Raw genomic sequence first — 22,183 nt, 5'->3', positions numbered from 1 at the left:
TCGGAATAATCAAACTCGATGGTGCTCCAACTTCATTTCGACGTAGAAAATTCGCTGTTTGAACATCTCAATTTCAAAGGGTAACCACTGATTTCGATGTGAAAAACGTTTCCTGATCGCCATAAAAAAATTCCTGCCGACACACACCATAACAAGCTCCAAGTTCACAAACAGTGGCCACAAACGGTTGCTCGTCATGAAGGTGGTTCGACACTTTCGACCAAATTCGTTCACTTCCGTATTCAGTTGACAATTATTTTTTGCCGTCATCAAGACTTATTTGGGCCCAAAAGCGCAAAAATCAGTGTAAGTCTCGATTAGTGGCAGAGATATGTTTTTTGCACGCTTGAGGATGGACTGCTGTGCCTGTCTGATGACACGACCACCCGTTTTGGTTTTTTCACCATAGACGTAGACGTAACCGGGAGTCGGAGAACGTGGTGTGATGACGGCCTAACACCGGCACAAGAGTACATGAAAACCGGGGGGGGTTCATGTACTCTTGGCCGGCGCGGTAGAGTACGACTCCCTGGACCCTGGTGTACATCTACGACAGTACGAGGAATGCAGACCGCGTACCGCATTGTTGTACGCTGTACCTGTGTTGTACAGTCGTAGATCTACAGCCTAGTACAGGTCTCGTGATCGTGGGGCCGGGCGGTTCTCTTGGTAGAACAGGACTCAGCAGCGATGTCGCCTGACTACAGAAAACGCATGCGCGCGTGTGGACTGTGCACATAATTGACATAGGCTAGCCCCCACAATGTCCACATAAGTACCTGCATACCGCCGCACACTGATCCTGAGTGTCTGACGCTGCATGCATATGACGTAGGGTGTGGGTAGGGTACATCATGTACATGACTGTACTACAAAAGTGTTGTGAAGATGTGGAAGACGATCACACTCACACTGCTCAGTCACACGAAGGCAGGAGTTTTCGACGTGCCGAAACACTTCCAACACCACTGACCGTCTTACTCCATTTCGTTTGATGTGCAAGCTTGCATTCCAACCTAACACCCAAGTATTAGTTCTTCAGTAGTTGTGTTACGATCACTGGAGAAGTTTAGTTTTGAAGGTCACAGAGAAGCAGCTTTATTTTGTTCCCATACGTACGAGAAGCGCCAGTCTGCTCTGTGGGAGTTGGTCAAGTTTCCTGTAGAAGTCTTGCTGGCGCTGAGTGATAGATGAGTCCTGACGTCTTGTTGATTTTATACCCATCACTGGAAACTGAAGATGTCGATGTCAATGGCTGTGCGGCGATCGCTTGGCCGTGTTTTAGATAGGATAGAAGGAGCTGCGGCCCAGAGAATTGAGGTAAACTTGTTGTGCTCGTCTGCATGGCACATTTCTTGTCCCCGCGTTCATGCAAGTAGTTTGAACGACACTGTCGTGGCTGTGTCTATGTGACTTAGCTTTCTTGCCCCAGGTCGCCCTGTAATAATGGTCTACTATGGCTTTCTTTAGCTGGGTGATCCTGATTTTTCTTTTTCACTTTCGCGCTGTTCATGCTTCTACTGCATTAGGCTGGTGGCTCGGTGCCTCGTCTTGTAGCTGTGTCAAAGAAAAAGAGTGTTGACCATATCGTGGCGGCTTACAACTACGGCCAGCGTCATCTCGGGGAGAACTATGTGAGTAGCACCCCGGCCCAGCTTTAGTTTGGTGGTAGATACCTTTTACTTGTTTTTCTGTAATTTTTGATCTACCGTATGACTATTGAGTATTGAATTTGTAGACTGCTAATCAGTTTTTGTGACCACTGAAATGGTGCACGCTCGCTGCATGATCCGAGCAGCAGTACTGTTGTGCCGTAAGAAAAAAAAAGAAAAGTGAATAACTAAGCACGAGGGAAGCCGTGCTGCCGCGGTGTGAGATCCTAGTCCTTCGTGCCTTTTGTCCAACCAGTGAAGAAAGCAGCATTGCTCGTTGCTGGGTAGTTGTCGTACTCGGTGTCGTGCTCGTCTGGTGTGTTACTGTACTGGTCGTTGGTGTCAGTCTGTTGTTGAAAGGGGATTTTTTTGAGTTTTCTACCAACAGTCCACCATGCCACAGGCACAGGTTCAACTCACTCGTAACTAATACTTAGTACAAGTGGGTGGGCCTGTCATTCCTACACAAAGGCTACTACAGAAGCTAAGTGCTTATCAGGTGATGGCATGAGCCAAGAGTACACTCATGACTCACAGCTCCTGGCTCAGGCCCATGTCTTTTGAGTTGAGTTGTCTGCATGCAACATTCCTGATGACTGTCCAGAGAAATCCAACCTCATGAATGAAAATAGTGCAGGGCACTGTGCAGCCCTGCCACTACGCACACTGTTCTGTGCACTCAGAATATGTGTAGTAGTGGTGCTCCTATTGATGGGGTTGGATTTCTCTGGCAAGAACCCTACTGTGCGTGCAGCAAAGTCCAGTTGCCCATAAAAAAAGTAAAGCTTGCACGTGTTTGTTGTCACCTGCCAGTTGGCCTTGGTGATGAAAAGTTATAAAACTTACTGTTGCTAGTGTATGTTGATTGTACATTCCTCAGGATTGGGGGGGGGGGGGGGGCACGCATGGTTGCTCATCACTTGTACTAACTTCTTAGGTGTACTCTACTCTAAACTACTTTCTGTTCTGGACATTGCTGAAGTCTGCCAAGAGGGGACAGACCTTTGCATGTCCAGTGGCATCAAGCCAAGTGTTCCATTCTTTTGATCTTTCTTTTGTTGTTGATTGTGCATGGTGGGTGGGGGTGTTGGGTAATGCCAGGCTCCACTCCCAGTCACAAGTCCTGGAGGAGTTCAATGTCCAGTAGAGTGGTGACGGTTGTTTGCCTGCAAGGGTTCTCATTAACATTGTAGTGATGCCTACTTACTTTGCAAAGCTTGTCAGTTAAGGTTAGGAGTGGGGTGTGGTGGGAAGAAGCAAGTCCAAGCCTACTGCCTTCATAGGCTGTCGAAGTCTGATGTCAATGCTTCTTGACAACGCGTAGTTACTTCCTTGGGCAAGTGGTGACAAACAAAAGTCGGCTTCACCTGGGCTTGTCGTGTTTCCAGTGGCAGCATGCAGCAGCAGTGAACACAGCATCACTTTGACTGGGGAGCGCACGAGCAAGAATATTTATTTCAATTCGTCGCTGAGTTTGTAGTTTTCGCTTTGTACTTGTAGAGAAGGAGAAGCTGCAGCTGATTTTTGCTTAGCTACCAAGACATAATCCCAATCTATGATCATGTTCTCTTGACGCTACCAAGAGTGTGCAACTCCAGCTATGGGGTCTGCGGCGGCAGAACTTCACATCACGTGTTGAACCCGTACACATTATTTGCACTATGTGCATGATAGATATAGGGCTGTACCAAGAGTACGTAACCCCCAAAGTGTGCAACGCCTGATCCAGCTCTGCATAGGGTCTTGGTCGAGCGTAATCGGATCTTTACGTCATAATACCGTACACATCTGAGGGGAATCCGGGGAGTTGCGGGTACTCTCGGAACAAAAACAACGGTGCCCTGCCTCGAGACCGGCCTTGCGCTGGTGTGGAGTGTACGCATGACATCAGAAGATCCGATTACGCTCGACCAAGACCCTATGCAGAGCTGGATCAGGTGTTGCACACTCTGGGGGGTTATGTCTTCTTGGTTGTACGCAACCCAGCTTTGGATTCAACTCTCATGGTCACTTTGCACTGTTTTCCAGCATACATGTAGTCTTTGAAGTTCTGCTGTCGCAGCACTGCATAGAGGTTGTACCGGCAGTCACACACTCTTGGGGGGTTATGTACACTTGATGGTATCGAGAGTACAGGTGGAATCCTGATAATTCGAACCTCTAAATGCCAGCAAAAAAACTTCTAATTATCCGGACATTCTAATGGCACGTATTCATCTAAAATGGCGGACGCCCACGCTGCATACATGGTATGGGCGCACGTGAGCCACGCTGTGGGGACACTTGTTCGATTCCGCATACAAATGTATACAAATGCGTGGGAAAGAAGTTTCTCTAATCGCTGGAACTTGTGAGTTTCTTTCGATATAGACTACTGGTCTTCAAGGTATACAATAGTAGTGACCCAACGAAGTGGAATTTGTGGAATATAACGTTCGAGACGGCTCAACAAGTCAAGAGTAAAGTGCGAATTTACTATGTACGCAAGTGAGAAAACCTACTTGTTTCCCGCAGCGCTAGTCACGTGCGCCTTCAGTGAATACGTGCCATTATCCAAACATGAACCCACAACACAATATGTATGTCAAAATGCTCCCATGTTCACGCAGAGTTGCGCTATGGACCTTAGATACAGATTTCACGGATACTGAACTGACCAGCACAGCCTGCTCATGCAAACTGAACTGACCAGTACAGTGTACAGTGAACTTCGAATTACACTTTGCTAACTTCGAATTATCAGCACAAATCCCACACATTTTCTGTGTAAGTGGAGTCCGTGGAACTTCAAATTAACCGGACATGTCCGGTTCGAGGTTCGAATTATCAGAACATTTTATGTGGGAATCGTATTGACAGAAATCGGTCCTGGGAAAACTTCTAATTAAGCGGTATATTCGAATTATCAGGATTCCACCTGTATATACTATATACTCCTAATATGGGATTGTGTTCTCTTGGTACAACCAAGAGTACATACACTCTACATGACATTGTAATCCTAACATGGGATTGTTTTGATCTACCAGGAGTGCATAATCCCAATATGGGATTGTGTTCAAATGGGCACTTCAGCATTTTACAGGGGAAGTGAGAGTTGTTCAGACAAGACACATGATCCATTAGTACATATATGGCATGGCCAGGGCTTCCTGAATGAAGTGAACGCGGCCTCCACCCCTTGTGAGGTGTTGTTCTCCTTGTACTAGTATACTTGTATACTCAGTTGCTCTTGTTCTTTGCTTGGTATTTTATTCAAAATACTAGCCAGTGGCAGTTAGCGCACTGTATCTGATTCCGTGTGCGTGTAATTCGTGCTAGCCAAAGTACATAAGGACGATCCAGGTGTATACCATGGCTAAGCATAGTACACAAACCCTGGCTTCTGTGTGATTGTGAGTAATGCATGATTGCAGGTGCATGGATTTGGCTGTGCTCAACCTCGTGTGTACGTTGGTTGTCGGGTACCCAAACCCGACGCATCAGTGGCAGACCCCTTTAGCTTATTGTAGGGTACCCGCTTGACCACTAGCCTTGGTACTACTCAAATTTCCTACATCTATGCACTCACTCACATAGCACCGCTAGCTATGGGCAGGTTGGCCAGTGGGGTCTGCATGTTTGTAGGACGGTACTACGGCACGTCGTGTATGTACATGTACCTCTTAATACACGTTGTGCATGTCCACGCATTCTTTTGAAAATTTGCTTTCGCAAATATTATTTCAAGGCCCAGGGTTCAAATTGTGCGTTTGGGCAAATCGTGGACCGAGCAAAAATGTTCGGTTTGTGAGCTGGCCAGTACTGTATATTGCTCTGAATGCTGTATTGAATGCTTTTTTTTTATTCTGCTCTAGGTCCCTGAACTGGTGGAGAAAGCACGTGATCCACGGGTAAGAAGACAATGACATTGAGTGAGAGTATGCAGTCTACCGTACCATTGTGTAAATCATTGTTACTGTGTGTGTGTATGTGGCTGTGTGCTGGAGTGCACTAGAAGCAAAGGCCTTCCCCTCCCTCCCCCCCCCCCCCCCCCCTAGACTAAGGGCGAAGAGAGTCTGAATCAGGGACAGGGGGTATGATTCTGACTTTTCGTATGGTCGCCCGACCAAGGCCCTACCAACCGATGTTTGCTTGTAGTCAGGAGCACTGACTGTTCATCGCCCTTACACGACGGTGTCATCCACCTTGATATGCTGTCATCGTCATACTCAATAAACTGACAAGCAAGGCTCATATGTACAGTACTGTCGGTTGCCGAAGAACAAGCAGGCTAGGATTTCACCAAGTACAGCATACCAATGTATACACGGCGACTCAACTGTCCATAGGCTGTGGTACATGGAAATAAGAACGGCCCAGGCTACGGGGCTGACCTCCCCCCCCCCCCCCCCCAGTTCTTCGGTACCCAACAGTACTGTACCTGTAAACACATGCTTATGTTTAGGATGGCTGTTGTTGAACTTGTTAGTCATGCCCGCATTGCTGGATTTTGTATGGTGGCTGTTGTTCAGATCCTTTCTGGTGCCCCAGACGTCCGGTGGCATTATATTGGCTCGCTACGCCGCCAGCAATGCAAACTTATCGCTGGTGAGTTTCTATGTCCCTGCTACTGTGGACCTCCCTGCTGGTTTGTGTGCACTCTGGCTTGAATGCTTGCTCACAGTTTTCTATCATCTTGGGGGGGGGGGGGGGGTGAGGGTTGTCTTCGAATTGTTAGGCAGCTAATGAATTATACCTGGTCTTTTGTGTGCCAGATTGCCAGTACCATTCCTGACCGCTTCGGTAGATTGCGAAGGCAAAGATGGTTGCTTTTGAAAGCGGGTGGTGAGAGGGCAGGGGATTAGTTCGTACTTGAGTTGAGATGTAGTTTTTGGTTTCCTAAGGTCCTAAAAAGAAAATCGATGGTTTCTGTTCACTTGGGGTGGGAGAGGGGCGGGGGGTTATGCTGTATGTGGAATCCTCATTGGTGATAACATACATCTACATGTATGTGCATTGAAAAGTGCATGACTGTCGATTCGTGGGTGCTAGTTAGGTAAAACCATATCGCAGGGAGGAGTAGGCGTGCCTGTGTCCTATACACACTTCATCATAAAGTTACATGTACATATGGCATGATATTTTGTGAAATTATTGTCCACACATCGTGATAAAAGAAATTTGGATTTCATTGTGACAAACTGCATTCTGAAAGCCAGGCACTGTGGATCCAGAAATAACATTATTTGTAGGCAAACTGTACTGTGAGCCTCCGGAACCACTCGCATACACAACGTATTCTACAATGCTGGCAACTGAAATCCGACCCCTGAGCGGTGCTGCGCTCACATCGCGAAGACCCAACACGGAAAACTACGAAATGGAGACCGCTAGGATGTGAATGCTCAGGGGTCGGATTTCAGTTGCCACCACTGTAGAAAAAGGACGTGTCCCACCACTAACGCTACGAGTGACACTTGTAATTTCACATGCTCTCTTTAATGTCATACGGCAAGCGGGCGCACGCAAAGTATACGGAATTCTAATGCAAAGAAAAATCCGGATTTATTGACACCTTGCGGGTTGGCTATAATTATGCTCTTGGCTATAATAATCTGAATCTGAAAATAGAAACAAATAAAAAAATGGGTGCTAGTCATTGTGGTTGAAATGACATCAAAATTTTGGAAGGAAATAGTGATAAGAAGCAAAAATGAAACACCATGATGGTATCGATTTTCGTCTTGTCGCTCAGAAAATACATCCATAATCATACACATTAAAGTTAATGTGATCTGTCTCTACTGAGCTGCTAAGAAATAAGGGGGGGGGGGGGGGGGGGCGTATGTCCTTACAAGTAGAACGACCTTTGACGCAGCTCTCGGGATGCTTCTTTCAGGTGAGAAAAGTGCGACCGAGGGACTACACAAAGCTTGTGGGTTTGCTTGTGCTGTTGCCGATGGGTATGGCTAGAGGCTGTAGTAGCCCAAGTGATACGCTATGCACAACTGTTTGTAAATGTATGTGCAGTTCATGGCATTAGTAGGTGCCCCTAACCCCAGTAAATATGCGGCTGGGCCTTGAACATCTACCACGGCGATATCCATTGTGACTTTTTCAGGAGAACTTCCTTATAGTAGGCAAGGGGTGGGGTTGGGAGACTTTTACTTGGAATTGCAAACTCAAAAAGTCACAAAATTGAAAAGTTCCACTTCATGAAAAAGGGGGTCTGATCTAATTCTATGAATCTCTAGGGTTTCAGGGTTGAACTGAAAGAAGCAGCAGATTTCAATGTGAAATCTGCTGCTCGGGTAGATTTAACTGTTTGCATTATTGTCTCCTTGCGCAGGCAACTTGCTTACCGTTCAAGTTTAAACTTGGCACTGGTTATGTGTGTGTTGACGCCCTGTCGCATTCGGTTAGCACTTTTAGAGTGTGAATGAGCTCTCTGCTGCACTACCCACCCACTGCATGGCTTGAATTATCCCTTGTGCAAACAAAGTGTTGAATTCTGTTGTGGCATTCATTCAGCCATCGATTCACTCCCCTATTAGCTTGCGAATTCTTGCATATCTAGCCTATGACAGCTTGTGCAGGCACTTGACATATTGGGGAAGGATTGCGGGTGGGGGAATGCGTGATTTTCTTGATCATGTTTGCTAATTTTGAAACGATTGATTTCCTGATGTAATGAACTTGGTAAATTTCGACATGATCCACAAGATTGTGAACTTGCACGCATGCACGTCCACACGCACGAGCACACACACACGAACATGTACAGACACACTTCTTGAACAAGTTGAAGTAGCGCCTACTGGCACCCAGTCAGATATGCACGCAGCACTAGCATCACAGGATAGAATAGGTAGACATGCATGCCTTTCTTGTTTGTTGCATTGTGTTGCTTTGCTGCCTCTCTTTGCACTGCAGCCATCTAGGATACATTGTGACTTTGTGAGGGCAATTGGCGGCTTGGCTTCTTGCTAAGGTGTCTCGTGATACTCTTTTTCTGTATTTAAGTCTATGTGGGATGGTGATAGGGGAGGGGGGCTTTTGTACTCATATCAGCATTCACAAAATAAAAGCAGTATTTTTTTAATTGAAAAACGGAAAGAAAGCAAGGGGAGCTGTTTGCTAGCAAAAGATATTGCATGCCTGCACGAGTTTGGGTTCGGGATGTGAACCGCTTTCTTGTATTACAGTGCTCAGCATATTATTAGGATGTTTTCCGTTGCTGGGCAGGGGCAGGGGGGGGGGGGGGGACTTGCTCAATGGGCAGTGAACTCCATACTAGCTTTCATAAATGCTGTGTCCCACCTATACCCGGGCAGACACTCAGCGCATTTAAATGTACTTGGGCACGGGGGGGGGGGGGGGGGGGGATGGAAATTTTGCTCACAGGCAACTGCTCTTGTGTAGTGGGGTGTCTTGAAAAGTTCCAGAAATCGAGCGAGAACTCTATATGATTTGCTTTGGCTAAATGCAAGCTGCTCTCATCCCTGCCTTGAATCATTACACCATTGCTCGTCCACTGTGGCAGCACACACATTCGATCACACATTCGATCATTCATCGTATCAAGCCCGAATTTCGGGTCTAGACTTGATCGCCATGCTTTCAAGCTGGCAAATCCCAGGCACAAGTAAACATGGTACAGTACAGTGTTACCATTTCACCGGCTTCTGTTCCAATTATCTAAAGCATTCGGAACTCGCGTGCTCTGAATCAAGAAAAGTCCAGCGATTTTTTTGTTTACCGCTATTTTTGGCCTGGCCCTCGGGGGGGGGGGGGGGGCATAAATTCGTAGTGGCAGGGGCACTGCAGAGCGTGGATAACACACTCGGAGTCTGAAATTTCATAGGCTCGCAGTATTACTACTATAACGCGCGCATGCCTGTCAACGTCCGTCACTCTACACACTTGACGGGGGCATACCGACAAGATCCTATATTTTGGATATGCCCTCTCTCTCTCTCTCTTGCTTGCTCCCCCACACACGTGCGTGCATATTTTTGCCACCTCACTGGAAAACCTAAAATTTAAAAAAGGAAAAAAAGGAAAGAGAAATGCAGTCCGACTCTCTGTGTGTTTAGCAACCATTTGTATTTTCTGTCTGTTGTACACCTGTTTGTTCCTGGAAAAGTACTGTGTGAGTACTGATTTATCCTAGCTTTCAACACCATATATGTTCCGAAAGAGAAGGGGGGGGGTTGGGGATTCTAAACTGGAGCGACGTTATACTAGCTTGTACGGTGTGTTCTCATTCTACGACATTCGGCCGTGTAAATTATAGAAACTGTGATTAGTGCAGATGCATGCACATCTCAAACTTCAATCGTATTAGAATGCCTTTGTATAGTTTGAATTCTTTATTCTCACGATGGCACCATCGCCAATAAGAGATTGTTGTACGTGGGGTTGCATACTTCTTTCGGGCTGTGCGTCGTGTGTTTATCTGCCCGTGCATAGAAGAGTGTTTGGCTAGGCTTCCGCATAACTTTTCACATTGAAAATGAACCACCCGATATCCCCGACTCGACTAAGATCTGCGGACGTGTGTATGTGTGTGATGCCATCGTGGTGACTTTTTATTCATTTCTGTTACTTCATTTGTGCTAACGAGTGGTGTGTGTGTGTGTGTGTGCTTCTTGTTTCGTGCTCCTGCTGCTGGTGATCATCCAGCATTGCCTAATCTGTGGATGGTTGAGACGGTGGCGGCCAATGATGTCTCTAAGGCACTGAATGTGGCGTGGAAAAACCAGCGCCACAGCGAAGAGCGAGACCTGCGTGTCATGGTGCAGGTCAACACCAGTAGTGAACCAAGTAAGCTTCGTATTCTCACTTTAACGTTAGATGGAGTTGTATTGCTGCTGCTGTTGTTGCACTCGCTGCCATTCAGGCAAATGCAATGTAGTTGAATGTAGCGCACCAGGTTTCTCTTTGTCATTGTTCTGTATCGTGCCTGGGGTTGTTGTGCCCCTGCTTCACTGTACTCTCAACTGGTCTGTCGGCGTGTTCGTCCACTCCAGGTTACTTGACATGCTCTATTCCTGCGTGTGTGCGTGTCTGTGTATTGCTGCCTGTGCTGTGTGTGCTGTAGACAAAAGCGGCTGCGAGATAGATGATTGTGTTGCCATTGTCGAGCACATTCTGAAGAACTGCGACCACTTGGTCTTTTCTGGTCTCATGACGATCGGAGCAGTCAAAAACAGCCTGCGGTGTCAAGAGGACCCCACCTTCAACAATCCTGACTTTGAGGTTAGTTCAGCTGCTGCTCAATTTCTCTTCAGTTTTTGGTAATTGTTCTGGAGTGACGCTCCGCTTCCAGCACAACGATTACCTCACCACGCCCAGACAACAGCGAGGGTCGCCCATGAGGTGCCTTGACAGCCCTGAGGACCGTTGGCAATTCATAACAGTGTTGCCTCCAAACCATCCTGTTGCAAGGCCGCGCTGGGACAGCAGTACGAGATTTGCTTGTTACGTTTGTTTAGACCATTCTCAAACGTGTAGCCGTACGTTTCATGACTTAGATTCCGTTGTGTGTTGTGCTACTGTTACTGGTACCTGTGCAGGTCTTGCAAGAGTTAAAAGAGAAGGTGTGTGCAGCACACTCTCTCGGTAAAGATGAGGTCGGTCTCAGCATGGGCATGACAGCCGACATGGAGAATGCCGTAAGTCCCGGTCTGTGCGATGCTGCAGCCTAGCTTTCTTTTATCGCCGCTGCCAATGGACCTTTGTGTGATTGACGCAGAACAGCTGTCTGTGGCTGTTGCTGCTCACTCAGATACGTTTGTGTATGAAAAGAAAGAAATCTGTGTGCATGATGTATTGACGACGGTAGTTAGTACTCCTTTTGTTTTGCTTTCATTGTTCTTTTTCCTCCTTCTTTTTCTCAGTTTTCCCCACCATGGCTGGTTAAAATCGCCCGCATCACATGTTTATGGGCACTATGTCATCGTGATTGTGGAATAATAATGATGATGATGATGGCTGCTGCAGCTAGGTTTCTTCTCGTTCATGCATGCGTTCACTGTCCACGCACTCCTCATCCGTGGCCATGCATGCCCCGAGTTTAATGTTGTGTTCTTTTCTCGACGTGTGTGCTCCATTAGATCCGCAATGGCAGCACGAATATCCGAGTAGGCACTGCCATATTTGGTTCCAGAGAGGACAGTGTGTATGCCAGTGAGTCCGAGCCACAGTCTGGTGACTCTACAGTACCTGGACCTGCATTTCCACTGCTTTTCTCTTCATAATCGAAAACAAAATGAGAAAAAAACTTATTTTTTTTTGCGTTCTACCATTTTGCAAAACCTGATATACATAAAATTTAAAAAAAAACACTCATATGAAGCTCGCTTCCATTATTTAGCTCCTACAAACCAAGTCAAGTTTTCCGCTGTCCTTTTCTGAATGTACTCGACCTCGTTGTTTGTTGAGTCTGTATGTTGAGTCATGAAACCATGCATCCTCCTGATATCTTATCTCACCGCATATAAATCAACACCATGCTAGTCACGTAGCCTTCGTCTGAGCACCAGTTTTAGCTAGTCTTGCTATTCCGAGTAATAGCACTCGGCCTTCTTGTTCAGTTCTGTTTTTTTTATCTGCTCCCATTCGGGCATTTTATCCGTGTGATCATCCATGACCACCTGGTTGGGCATTTTATCCGCGTGATCCATGACCACCTGGTTGGCTTTGTCGTGGCGGACACTCGCCTGGCATTTTCTCCGTTTATCCGTTTATAACAGCATCTAATCTTTAGTCTCGTGTGCACCTGCTGCTTCCGACACTGCGCGCAATGCGTGTGATTATTTATACCTCAGAATCTTTTGATGTGAGCATCTTGTGCCGGTTCACTGCTCAGCAGGCAGGCTCTGGTAGCGTACTTGTTCGCTTAGCGTCTCGTCAATTTTTATTCATAGCATAATATCCCCTCGTATGGTTAGCCTCTTCAATAATTTTATCATACCTTTTTTTCGCTGTTCTTACTCAGTGGTCAGCAGGGCTGCACTTTCCAAGTCTCACTCTTAGTTTGCCTTTGTTGTTGGTGGGTGCTGCTGTGCGAGTGCGGCGGTGCAAGTATGTATTTCAAACTTGATACCAGTCATGCTGGTCGATGCATTGTATGAAGAGTAAATGAGCGTATATACTCTTGATTGTACTTCCAGTGTTGGCCTATCATGACGTTTGGCAGCGAAAGAGTCCAAGGATGTATGCAAAGGGGAGCAGTAATTGTTTTGGACTTGTTACTGTAAAAGCCGAATGAGTGACAATTGTTCCTTTCGTGCGCGTAAACCAGTCCATTTTGGGAAATCGTTACGCCGATATGCGCCTCGTTAAGCGGGATTCACAGAAGATTTTTTGCGATGCGACAGGCGCGAAACCGGGAAAACCCCAAATCGCAGCCTTGTCGCACCCCACGCAACTCGGCCATCGCAGAAGTTGAGCTTGGCTCAACTTTTGCGATGCGATGCGACAAGCGATTTGGCGTACGATTTTGACCTTTTCTACAGCAAAGTTGTACAAAGGTTCAAGAGTTGCCTATAAATTTGTTCAAGTTGTATCAAACCGCGCGAATATCATGGTGACGTAGCCAAATCAGCAAGATTTTGTCGCATCACTGACTTCTTCTGTGAATGGTATTTCGCGAGTTCGCATCGCACGCGTCCGTCGCAGATCGCGTTTCGCATCGCAAAAAAGCTTCTGTGAACCCCGCTTTAGAATAATGGATTTTACAGTACGTTTATTAGGCAGGCATAGTGGGATGGTCTATTAAAGACCATGATTGAGAAACAGAGGGTACCAGGTTCAAGTCCTGCTTGGAAGCGGAAGGATTTTTTTCCAGCCGTGCTGCGACCCACAGTTAATTGGGGGCACGAGGGAAACATGGATGCAGTGAATGGGATTTCGGTCTTTGACCACTTTGTGGTGGGTCTGATCTACTCACCTCCCACCGCTTACCGCGAACTACGACTAAAAGCCACGTGTTCATCACGAGTGTACGCATTTACCTTTTCGCATACGCACATACATTCATCACTCAAGATCGCGGCCCCTTTAACGCTTCATTTTGCTTGACATGTGCAAAATAACTCCGAATTCTTCGAGACCCGTTCTTGAGTAATCCCAGTTTCTTCGACTTCTCTTTTCTTCTTCTTCTAGAAGCTAGAGAACGCACCCTAAGTATTGGGTATCAGTACCTGTACATGTACTGGTGTTGCCGGCATATCTGGGCGTATACATGGGCATGGGCGCTATTTTGAAACAAAAATGTTGACTTCCCCTGACTGGGCGTGTACACGGAGGGTGGGCGTAATTTCGAGTGGGCGTATACAGGGAGGGGCTTTTAGGGTAGGATTCCAAGCCGGTGGAAGGCTGTCGGAGTGCGCTTCCAAGACATGCTTGAGCTGATTGGCAGTTGAGTTAGCAACAGACTAATTATAGTTTTAAAACTACCAGTTAAGAGCTGATTGGCAGTTGAGTAACAGATTATTATTATTGTAGAAAGGAAAAGGAAATATAGATACGAGTTGAGAGTAAGGCTGTGTTTACATGAGAAATTTCAACCCGGGTCGAGTTCAGCCCGGGTTGAAAGTCTGTACGACAAACAAAAGAGGTGAGCGTTTACATGAAGACAGTTGACCCGGGTCAAATACTGATATGCCGCCAAAAGTCCACTTCTAGAGTCCTGCATGGTCACGTGAATCCGTTCGCGCGAAATTTGCATCTGCAGTGCCGTTCAAACCTGGCGCGAGATACGCACAGAAGTACGTTTGTACGATTTTCTTGACCCGGGTTGGTTTCAACCCTCCCCTTGGGGGGAGGGTTGAAATCAACCCGGGGCGAAATTTCAACCCGGGTCAAGCGCAATGCGTCATGTAAACGCGCCATTCACTTTGTGCACATGGCGGGTTGAAATCTGACCCGGGTCGAACTCAACCCGGGTTGAAACGCCTCATGTAAACACAGCCTAACTCTCCATCACTGTAACCAGATACTATATACAGTCAGAAAGTGCAACAACTACACAACTACACAACTACAGTACTCTGTCGTAGTTGTGTAGTTGTTGCACTTTCTGACTGTATAGTATCTGGTTACAGTGATGGAGAGTTACTCTCAACTCGTATCTATATTTCCTTTTCCTTTCTACATTTATTATTGGCTCAACGTCCGAGTTTCAGACTAATTATTATTAAAATTAATTATAATTTTTAAAACTACCAGTTTAAAATTATTATTACAGGGTGCGACAGAGCTCTCGGCCATTGAAGAAAATGTTGAGTCACCTCCACCATTACACTGCGCTCTTTAGCCGACTAGACCCTCCTTCACACAACCATCACCACTGCGAGGACACTTCCGTAGACGATGTTGATAATTCCTCCAGACAGCTGTTTCGCTAATACATACTTCGAAGTAGCTCATCAGTGAAGGTCGATGTTGAATGATTAAAAATATAGAGTGGTGATGGTTATGTGAAGGAGGGTCTAGTCGGCTAAAGAGCGCAGTGTAATGGTGGAGGTGACTCAACAGTTTAAAAAATACTTGATAATCAGCTCGTGCGATAATCCGGCATTGCTCGTATATATAGTCATCATCATCCTGACTACAAGTTACGCAATAATGACCACGAAGTCTAACATTATAAATAAAAGGGGGTTTGTCAACTGACAACCGCTCTATTTACATGTAGTTGCTATTCACTCTTTAGATGAAAATTAACGATGTTGAAAAATTATTGACGTTTCGGGCCCGTCACCCATCGTCAGAATAATGTACAAGGAGCGAACCTGGCCTTTTTTTTAAGGAAAACAAGCGACAGCGTATGTACCTGTATGTCCATGTACAAAACAAACGAAACACACAATAGCCGTATGCAATTGACTCGAATTGAGTGTCTGAATTTGCATGTACGAGGTGAATTGCTAATTCTGGACATTGTACATTTCTGGATATTTCGAGTAAAATAATTTTTCGTCGCGTGTAGAGTCAGTTAGGTTGATGAAGTTTTTTCTTGTTGTAGTTGGCAGCTGGGCTGTTGTAGTTTCTCCTCGTGTCGGTGCCTTGTTGATAGCCTTTTTTTGGGAGGCATTTCAACGAGTTTTGTGGGACTATGTCGCATGAGAATTTTGAATTTTGAGTAAAATAAAAAGTAATGGACGAATCGTTGGCTTCCCCATGTGCACTCCACTTCAGACGCTGTACAGTCTTGGACCTGTTGGCTGGAAGTGTGAAGAGGCCAACTGCAGTCCACCAATAGAAAAAATAACAAAAATGGTGCAGTATAGGATGCCTATTGACGCTATTTTACTTCCATGTCCAGAATTCCATACACTGAAATTTAGGCCAAAAAATTGGCCGGTCGAAAACATGCTGCTATAAAGTCTCTGGGATCACAGCATGAGCAATTGTCACATATTTGGAAAGATGAAGGAGGATTAGGCCATACAATAGATACAAAAGGATATGAAAAATGTAAAACACACAGCCAGTGGGCCTCTATTTTATTTTCATGTCCAGAAATTGCTATTCACCTCGTACAACCGACAAGGAGAAGTGCGCTGAAAGACCGGGCATGCAACAGCTCAGCAGATAAAGCGCAGGAAATGTGTGTACGAAGGTGTATACCACGATCATTGTGTGTACAACCCTGTGCAGACTGCACTGGTAGTAACAGTGCACTGGTGAATGGTGAATGGGGGTGCAAAAATGCCACTATCCAGGAGAAGCGAGTATCAGGGCCAGAAATATGTACCGTGTATACGCCCGTCGCAAGAGAAGCACGCAAATATGCAAATGCACTGGATGTGCACCCACAGATTTTCTCTTATAGCAACGATAGCGAACAAGATCTAAATGAGACAGATCAAGACTTGTGCCAGATAACTGTCTAGTCCACACAACGGGCAAAGCCATGTGAATCGACCACCAATGCACACCTGGTCTACACCACACGGAGTACATCGGCATATGTACAAGGTTACAGTCTGTAAAGCCTCATTTAAAATAAAGGTATTACTTTACAGGAGGTTGTTTATCCCTGAACCAAGACCTGCTCAGCAGCGGCAAGCCGGGCCTCTCGAGCCGAAGCCATCTGGACGACCTAAGACAGTTTGCTGCGGATCGCAATGGATGGCGGCAGATAATCTGAAGGAGTGGCCACAACTGCCGGGTATTGACATACACATATTGGACAGAGCTAGAGAACAGTCAGGTCCCACGAAGAAGGAATACACCGGTATGTCGGCGCCACCATTCAAGTCGCACCATGCCAACCACATGACAACAACAAGACACGAAAAGTACTCTAGCAGCACTGAATTCTCGAACTACATCTGGAAACTGAAGAAATCCAACACCCCGTACGAAATTGAATGGAGGATAAAAGATCGTGCCCGAGCATACTCCAACATCACAAAGCGGTGTTCCCTCTGTACCAGAGAAAAGTTCCACATCCTGAACACGCTAGGGTCACCATCTAGCCTCAACAAACGCTTGGAAATGGTGTCCAAGTGCCGACTCAAGAACAAGTATCTCCTAAAATACCACGGTGTCACCTAAATATGTCTCCACAGCCTCCTGCCCACACCATTCACGTTCACACACCGGTCCTTGCTCATAACACCCTGCCCACACCAGCCATATACATGTAGAGGCGACGGTTCGATACCGGAACGGCTTGACAGTCAAATTTGTATAGACCCAAACCGATCATCAGCGTTGATTTTTCACTCGAAATATGTTTGTGGAAGGAAACTGGCATGTTGAAGTTTGCTCTGGGGCCAGAGTCAATCGAACTGAGCCACTCCTTTGTGTTGACCCATTGCCTCCAAGTTGCCCAATTTTTCGCTTCAAATCAGAGGTGGCTCCAAACCGGACACGTTTTAGAGTGCACGTCAAATTCACTCTGGGTCTGAAATTAGGTACAGTCAACTTCGCTAATAACGACTGCGGATATAACGACAATTCGCGAATAACGACAGCATTTCCATGCCCCGAGCAAAGTCTATTATAATTATGTACATGTATTGAGACTTCGGCTATAACGACACTTCGCGAATAAGGACACTTTTTTTGATGCCCCACCGAATGTCGTTATAGGCGAAGTTGACTGTAATTGCTATCGCTCCACGACGGCCAGTACAGAGTAACAATAAGCCTTGTGTGTGCTTCCATTAGTTTTGATTGGTATGCGGTGCTTTATTGGCGAGAGGCGAGCCGCTGTTTACCTGCGACAAGAAGTTGATTTTTCGAAAGTCGTAAAACTCAAGTCGCAGTGCGAAGCAACACGTCAAAAACTCACCTGCTTGGTATGGCGCTTCTGGTCATCGCAGAGCCATGAAATTTTGGCTCGGAGTATAACACATCGTAGAACGAGGTCTGTCTTGTTGTCCAGGAAACGACCAATCAGCGACATTCCCGCCAAGGGCCTTATCAGAGTTTAAAGCCCGCTCAATCGTTATTTTACTACTCTTGATGACGCGTCGAGGGCCTTGGATTAGTTAGCCCGCTGAATATACTCTAAACTTGCTGATGACACAGCCCTCATTCAGTTTGACGCCGACATTGCAAACCTGTGTACGAAGCTTCAGAATGGAATCAATGTTGTTCATAAATGGATGTTGTCATGGCGTCTGAAACCCAATATCTTGAAAACAGAAATAGTCTTTCTCCCTCAACTAGACCACCCTCCCACATTTACCCTTCCCGGACTTGATTCGGCTATTAACATTAATATTGTAGATACGCACAGGCATTTGGGTGTTGTATTTGACTCGCAATTGTCCTGGAATTCTCACGTAGGTTTTGTATGCAACAAAGTTAGCAAATCTGTAGGTTGCCTGATGTCTCACTGCTCCCACTTGTCCCCCGAATGTATTCGTCTCTTTTATAAATGCTACCTCCTTCCTATCTTTCTGTACGGCGCCACTGCTTGGCATTCCCTGTTTAGTAAATCTGCTGTACAGACACTAGAAATATATCATATTATAAAACGTGTGTTGAAAATTATTTTTCGTAAACCCTCTCTTTTTCCCTCTACTGATCTATATAGTTTGGCCTCCACCAGCCCCATCTCTATCCTGTCGCAGAGACAGTCATGCGTTCTGGTCCATCGTATTAAACTCAACATTGTCCCTGAACATCTCACCAAGTATAATTGGTTTACTTTCGCACGGGACACTCGCAATGGCATAGTACTTCCCAGAGCTTTGTCAACTATGTTTACCAAATCTCCTATCTTCTCTGCATACTCGTATTGGCTGAAGCTGCCCATGGAAATGAAGACAATATCCAATATTAGACAGTTCATAGACCATGTTAATGTCATGCCACGTTGTAGGCTCGCTCGCCTCTTTTGCTAGCTTATCTCGCCGCTCTCCACCATGGTCAACATAGTGATACATTTCACCCCGCTGATGCATTATTTTCTTCCGATTATCATCTTCTTTCCTTCATTTTTTTCTTCTCTTGCCATGGCTGGCTAACGCCCCCTCCTTTGCATTGGCTTCTGCCATTGGACGGTGAAATAAATAAATTAAATAAATAAATAAAACTGGTGCGTACAACTCCCTGTATGCATTATAGTACGGTGCAGATAACGAAATCTGCATAAAATGTACGGTGTACTACAGGTAGACTCCCTCTAATTCGATTACGGTATAATTCGAACATTCCGTGTAATTCGAACTTTTTCGTCGTGCCGATCTTCTGCAACAGACTGCAAGTCACTTCAGGTGGCGCTACACCTTTCCGGCACCGTCCCACGTAAGCACACATATCTCAGCAATGGGTAAACAGATTCTTATAAAATTTTCAGCATTTACTCCTTGGATATACCCGTTTCAGAAACAGCAAACATAAAGCCAAAGATGCCATCTATCTACTGTTGGCATACATGTGACGGATCTGTTCGCAAAATCCGCCGAAAGGTTCGCCTGTAACCACAATATAGAAGACCATGCGTCCTATGCAATAAAATGAGTGCCGCTGCAGTGTCTCACACACACATGGCAAGACATTGAACCAAAGAAAGGGGACACCAGCAAAACAAGCCAGCAAGTGCAGGAGATTGAAAAGAAAAGAACGATAAGCGCAAAAAATAACAAAAGGTTTGACCTGTGCTATCATGAGCATATGAAGAGCAGCCCTCTGAAACTTTGGTTCAATGTCTAGCTAATGCTTCACAGATTTCAAAAATGTATACTTTGTTGGGTCTGCAGGCCACGGTTATCTCAGTAGCTTGGTTAAGAGTTGCGGGAATAGCCAAAAAAAGGGGAAAAATTGCAGTATAATACATGTATTTACAATCTGTGTCCACCACGCCAGCTACTTTTTAGAAGGCCCCAGTCTCATAAGTGAGACCTTCGTGATCAACAGTCTGCTCCTCCACACCCTACCTCACTCTCCTTCGCCTCTTCCTTGCACTCTTCACTTCATCTGAGGATTTCCTGGCTGCATTCTTGGCTTGCTCACGGTCCAACTTCTCAAGCGCTGTCCGCGTGTAGTGACCAGCTGTCAGGCCCATCGCTTCAAAAATCTACTCAGAGGCCTTGTTCTTCTCGTTGAAGCAAGCAGTGACTATGGCAACAGCTGTCTGGACAGTCCTTGACGAGCAAAAGACAGTCTTTGGACAAATCTGCCAAATGAGGCCATTGATGCACTCGTTCCGATTCTGAGTAGCGCCACGCAAGCATTTCTCGAGAAGTTGCCTCTCAGTCAGCCGCAAGTACACAGGCTTGATGACTTTGAAGACTGCATCCGGCAGGCTCTTCTTATGTTGGTATTCAGGGCCACCAGCTTGATGACTCTGCCACTTGCACCAACTATCTGGTCCAGGGGGGCAGACCTGATGCTGCGGCTTGTCATCTGTTGAAACACAATGCACGACCGATGCCCATATCGCGCATGCCATGCCTTGCAGGTCATTGCCATGTCCACGTACGTTGGCAGTATACTGCTCCTTGCTGATCTCATGTTTGCTCAGCTTCCTCTGGAATATTGTGCACTGCTGGCAGTGCCGGGAGAGGACGTCGTAGTCGATGACTTTGTCAGTATCCCACGAGATGGCAAGAAACGCTCCATGTAGCGAGGTTAAGCTGCGTCGCATCCACGTTCCGTCGTAAGTGACGGCAATATCAGGGGAAGACGCCAACTCCTTGGCATTCGCAGCTGCACGCTCATGCTGCTGGTGGCAACAACGCTACTGGCCTTTGCTAGTACCTTGGTGTGCTTCTGGTATGCAGGCATATTCATGACAGTGCGGAATTTCACAAGGGATGCCCACGTCCTATCCATGTCATTGCAGTAGCCGGCTTTCTGTTCACATCCCAGCAGTGCCCAGTCTTCTTGGACATAGCTTCACGGCTTTCAGCCTCGCAGCTGTCACAGGCCAGCGATAGAGTTGAAGCCAAACCTTCACGACGTACTTCACATAGTGTAAGGGTGCCATGGCACGCTGAGCAACAGGCACTATCAGCAAGTAAATTTTGTAAACATTCTAAATAAATAATTCGGCTCCCGGTCGTCAGGTAATCATCACCGTGACGCTCATCTCCAGAGCTGTTGCTGTCACTGTCACTAGATGTCTCACTCTCACCAGAATTAGAGTGTTGGACTTCGGCATCATCCCTATCTTCTGGCAACACAGAAGAGTCTTCTGCCACGACAATTTTCGTAATTTCACTCGACAATTTAAAAATTATTTAGCACATTGATTTCCATGGAATTTGCGCTTCTTTGGACGACCAGGACGGCCTACGTACTGCCTCTTGCCCATAGTGATCAAGGAAGGTTCCACAAAACAGATGAAAGCCAACAAAGCAGCTAAACTGATAAAGAGCTACAATTTGGAGATTGGAGATTGCTGGTATAAAAATATACCAAAAATTTGAAGTACGACATGCGCACTGTGTATGTGGTGACATGCGCACTGGCACTGCTGATGCCGATGGTGATGTCAGCTCTGCGTGGGGCGCAGCAAGGTAAAACCAGGGAGATTTTCAGCCTTTCCGCGAAGTTTCATCGCTAAAATGCCAGCGAAATCAAAGTTACACACAAAACATGTGTAATGTAAATTCTAATGCGTTAAAATTTGAATTTTTGAATTTACAATTACTATTTTTGACAATAGCGGCCTTTCAAAGTCCATATCTCAAAAACTACTGAAGCAATTCACTTCAAATTTTCGGGAAGTGCGGTTGGGACCTACCCAGAGGGTCTGGAAGCGAAAATGGGATCAAAATCCAAAATTCGATTTTTGACCCTCTGAAAGGTGCCGGAAAGGTGTAGCGCCACCTTCAGTTCAAGCCAAAATCGAATGCATAATTCGAAGTACGAAAAGTGCGCCGGTTGGCTAATTCGAGCCCAGTCTTCGTACAGAAGAGTAGTAAGTGCGGGGCGGGTTCTGGCCCACTTTTTGACCTTTGACCTTTGGGCCAAATAAGGCACACTGTGTCGGTCGTGCTTGGTCTGGCCCCGGGACTCCCCCAGGGTTTGACCTTTGACCTTTGGGTTGAATAAGGCACACTGTATCGGGC

General features: G+C 46.2%; 1 protein-coding gene across 1 annotated transcript; it reads left to right on the top strand.

Annotated features, from left to right (window-relative positions):
* The first annotated feature begins 892 nt into the window (after positions 1-892).
* On the top strand, positions 893-12,669 carry LOC135814895 (pyridoxal phosphate homeostasis protein-like). The gene is made up of 8 exons (XM_065328092.1): positions 893-1,320; positions 1,530-1,634; positions 5,510-5,545; positions 6,167-6,242; positions 10,320-10,460; positions 10,738-10,895; positions 11,213-11,311; positions 11,753-12,669. Exons 1-8 carry the CDS (start codon positions 1,240-1,242, stop codon positions 11,894-11,896), a joined length of 840 nt encoding a protein of 279 aa, XP_065184164.1. The 5' UTR covers positions 893-1,239; the 3' UTR covers positions 11,897-12,669.
* Positions 12,670-22,183: the final 9,514 nt, after the last annotated feature.

Source organism: Sycon ciliatum, chromosome 4 (genome assembly GCF_964019385.1).
Source record: "Sycon ciliatum chromosome 4, ocSycCili1.1, whole genome shotgun sequence".
NCBI lineage: Eukaryota > Metazoa > Porifera > Calcarea > Leucosolenida > Sycettidae > Sycon > Sycon ciliatum.
Note: the sequence above shows the minus strand (reverse complement) of the source record. Positions and strands in the feature narration are given on the sequence as shown.

Coding starts and splice junctions, on each gene's coding strand:
- LOC135814895 (XM_065328092.1), top strand. CDS start 1,240: ATGTCGATGTCAATGGCTGTGCGGCGATCGCTTGGCCGTGTTTTAGAT. Junction 5,546..6,166: donor AGAAAGCACGTGATCCACGG/GTAAGAAGACAA, acceptor GCTGTTGTTCAG/ATCCTTTCTGGTGCCCCAGA. Junction 10,896..11,212: donor TCAACAATCCTGACTTTGAG/GTTAGTTCAGCT, acceptor GTACCTGTGCAG/GTCTTGCAAGAGTTAAAAGA.